This window comes from Sinocyclocheilus anshuiensis, unplaced genomic scaffold, assembly GCF_001515605.1.
Source record: "Sinocyclocheilus anshuiensis isolate Anshui unplaced genomic scaffold, SAMN03320099.WGS_v1.1 scaffold2237, whole genome shotgun sequence".
Classification (NCBI taxonomy): Eukaryota; Metazoa; Chordata; class Actinopteri; order Cypriniformes; family Cyprinidae; genus Sinocyclocheilus; species Sinocyclocheilus anshuiensis.
This window is the reverse complement of record NW_015551304.1, coordinates 18,174-21,320: the sequence shown is the minus strand read 5'-3', so window position 1 is coordinate 21,320 and position 3,147 is coordinate 18,174. Positions and strand designations below refer to the sequence as shown.

At 41.0% G+C, this 3,147-nt stretch overlaps 1 protein-coding gene across 1 annotated transcript in view; it reads right to left on the bottom strand.

Moving 5' to 3' along the window:
• Positions 1-354: 354 nt before the first annotated feature.
• LOC107663463 (zinc finger protein 664-like) overlaps positions 355-3,147 on the bottom strand; it is a gene marked incomplete at its 3' end in the record, with an annotated part of 7,454 nt that continues 4,661 nt past the window's right edge. Inside the window, exons 3-5 of the mRNA XM_016453706.1 lie at positions 1,606-1,797; positions 1,483-1,495; positions 355-1,217 (exon numbers count right to left, since the gene is read on the bottom strand). Coding sequence (XP_016309192.1) covers positions 355-1,217; positions 1,483-1,495; positions 1,606-1,797 — 1,068 coding nt within the window. The remainder of the gene's footprint in view (positions 1,218-1,482; positions 1,496-1,605; positions 1,798-3,147) is intronic.

Below are 3,147 nucleotides of genomic sequence, written 5' to 3'. Positions count from 1 at the left end.
CACTGCTTATGAACCGACCGCAATATAGCGTTTCCTTGGTTACCGCTGTAAACAAAGCAGAGCTGCGCTTTATAGGAGAAGAAAATGCCATTGCCATCGAAACTTTTCTCAAGACAGTTCCCTTCAGTGATGCATTAATATAATCCCAGAAATGTAATGCATTTTTGTACTTATTTTACTGTTTTTTTTCGGGTTCTACTGGGACAGTGATAAAGATCTACCAGTCGATCGCGATCGACGGGTTGGCGACCACTGCTCTACTCTATCAAACATGACTTTATATACAGCACTTGGATCAATCCACCGCATTAAAAAAGTTCACTGCCCCCTACTGGCAGTAAGAGCTCAATTAAAATTAAGGATGTCTGATCGAGCAAACGTCTTGTCACACTGTGAGCATTTGAACGGTCTTTCTCCGGTATGAATCCTCTTGTGCTTTTGTAAAGTATCAACCTTACTGAAACTTTTCCCACAGACGCTGCAGTGATACGGTTTTTCTCCAGTGTGGACTCTCTGATGAAGTCCAAAATGAACTGGACTAGCAAAGCTCTTCCCGCAGTAGGAGCACAGATATGGTTTCTCTCCAGTGTGATTCCTCTCATGACAAATCAGGAAGGACTTGTGACGGAATCGTTTGTCGCAGTGTTTGCACTGAAACGGTTTCTCATCAGAGTGTATTTTCTGGTGTGACTTTAGACAGCTTGAGTCTGTAAAGGTTTTCCCACATTCACTGCACTGATACGGCCTCTCATTGGTGTGAACACGCACATGTGTCTTCAGATGAGATCCATGATTGAAGCTCTTCTCGCAGTGAGGACACTTGTATGGTCTTTCTCCCGTGTGGATTCGCTTATGAGCAACAAGATTTCCTTTGGTGCTGAAATACTTGTCACATTCGCTGCAGTGGAAAGACTTTTCACCGTGAGTCTTCAAGTGAACTTTTAGACTAGAATGAATGAAAAAACCCTTCCCGCACTGTTCACAGTGAAACTCCTTCTTCATGCTGTGCTCTTTTGAATGAAGTCTCCTCTCTTCTGCGGTAGGAAAGCTGGTGTTAGTGAAGTATTTCTGTTCTGTGTGTTGTCTCTCGTGTCTCGTTAGGTTTCCCTGTGAACTCAGTGTTTTTCCACAGGTGGCGCAGGAGAAACTCTTGACCGTCAGCTGCTCTTTTGATGTTAAGTCTGTTTCTCCGTCAGAAGATGAACAGCCTTCGTCATCTGAAATGAACAAAATGGTTATAAATTCTGGGTTTTAAATAAATAAAAAGTTTTATAAAACTTTATCAATATTTTTTATTGATAAAGTGAGTTTGGAAATGCAACATTCTCCACCCATTTCACCATGTTTATAATTTTATAGTATAATAGTGTTATTGAAATCGCAATGTATTTCTTTCATGATTTTATAATTTATAATAATTAATTAATTTATTAATAATTAATTGTAATTCGATTTTTGGCCAAATTGTGCAGCCTTACAAACAGGCACAGCAAATCTGGCTCACTTAAAAAACACATTCAAGATCAAAATCTCGACAGAGAGAGAAAAAAAATACTATAATTTGCCATCATGTTCCCAAATATCTCAGAAAATCTTCTCTCAAACCTGATCATGTTCTCCAGCGTTACAGTCAGAGGTTTGATCAGTGGATTCATGATCCTGAGCGTCAGTATAACAGAGTAAAGTGAGGCTGAGCTCTGAGTCCTGTGTGTCTCTGGATCTCTGATCTCTGACGCTCCAGACTGAATCCTGAGCTTCTGTCCCATCAGTCACACGCACTGAAACCTGCTCCACATCCTGACAAACACAATCAGCTTATCAATACAGAATCATATATCAGTTGATTCTGACACTCATGAATCAACTTTGAAACGTAAAGGGATTCTTCACCCAAAAATTCTGTCATTAATTACTCACCCTCATGTCGTTCCAAACCCGTGAGACCCTTCGTTCACTTCGAAACACAAATTAAGATATTTTTGATGAAATCCAAAAGCTTTCTGACCCTCCATAGACAGCAATGAAACTGAAATATTCCCAGGCCCAGAAACGTAGTAAGGACTTTGGTTAAATAGTCCATGTGATATCAGTGGTTCATCCGTAATGTTATGAAGCTATGAGAATACTTTTTGTGCACAAAGAAGGGTTTAATTAAAGATGGAAGAGATGTGTCGATTCTTGAAGATGGCTAAGGACTCGGATTGAGTAGAGCAAGTCATACCACCAGGAGGGAACATTTAATTTAAAAGTCTGTATAAGTGATTTTGTGCCTTTTTGGGATGGGCACATAAGTCTGAAGTAATGAATTTAGGTAAAGGGGTGCAGAGCCAGTGGTGGTTTTGTAGGCAAACATTAATGCCTTGAATTTTATGCGAGCAGCTAATGTTAGCCAGTGCAAATTGATAAACAGAGGTGTGACGTGCATTCTTTTCGGCTTGTTAAAATTAATCTTGCTGCCGCATTCTGGATTAATTGTAAAGGCTTGATTGAACTGTCTGGAAGACCTGCCAAGAGAGCATTGCAATAGTCCAACCTGGACAGAACAAGAGCTTGAACAAGGAGTTGTGAAGCATGTTTCGAAAGAAAGGGCCTGATCTTCTTGATGTTGAATAAAGCAAATCTGCAGGACCGGGCAGTTTTAGCAATGTGGTCTGAGAAAGTCAGCTGATCATCAATCATAACTCCAAGGTTTCTGGCTGTTTTTGAAGGAGTTATGGTTGATATGCCTAACTGGATGGTGAAAAGCCCGGAGGAACCCCAGTAGTTAGATGATGCGTCTTGGACACCTCACCTCTTCAAGATACTTTGAAGGACCTATCTGATAGGTAAGACTCAAACCACTGGAGTGTGGTTCCTGAGATGCCCTTTGCCAATAGGGCTGACAGGAGAATCTGGTGGTTAACCATGTCAAAAGCAGCGGACAGATCCAACAAGATAAGTATTGAAGATTTGGAATCCGCTCTTGCCAGTCTTAGGGCTTCAACAACTAAGAGCAAGCCAGGCTCGGTTGAATATCTACTTCTGAAACCAGACTGGTTGCTGTCAAGGAGGTTGTTCTGTGTGAGAAATGCAGAGACTTGGTTGAACACAGCTCGTTCAAGTGTTTTTGCAATGAAAGGAAGAAGGGAAACCGGTCTGTAGTTCTCT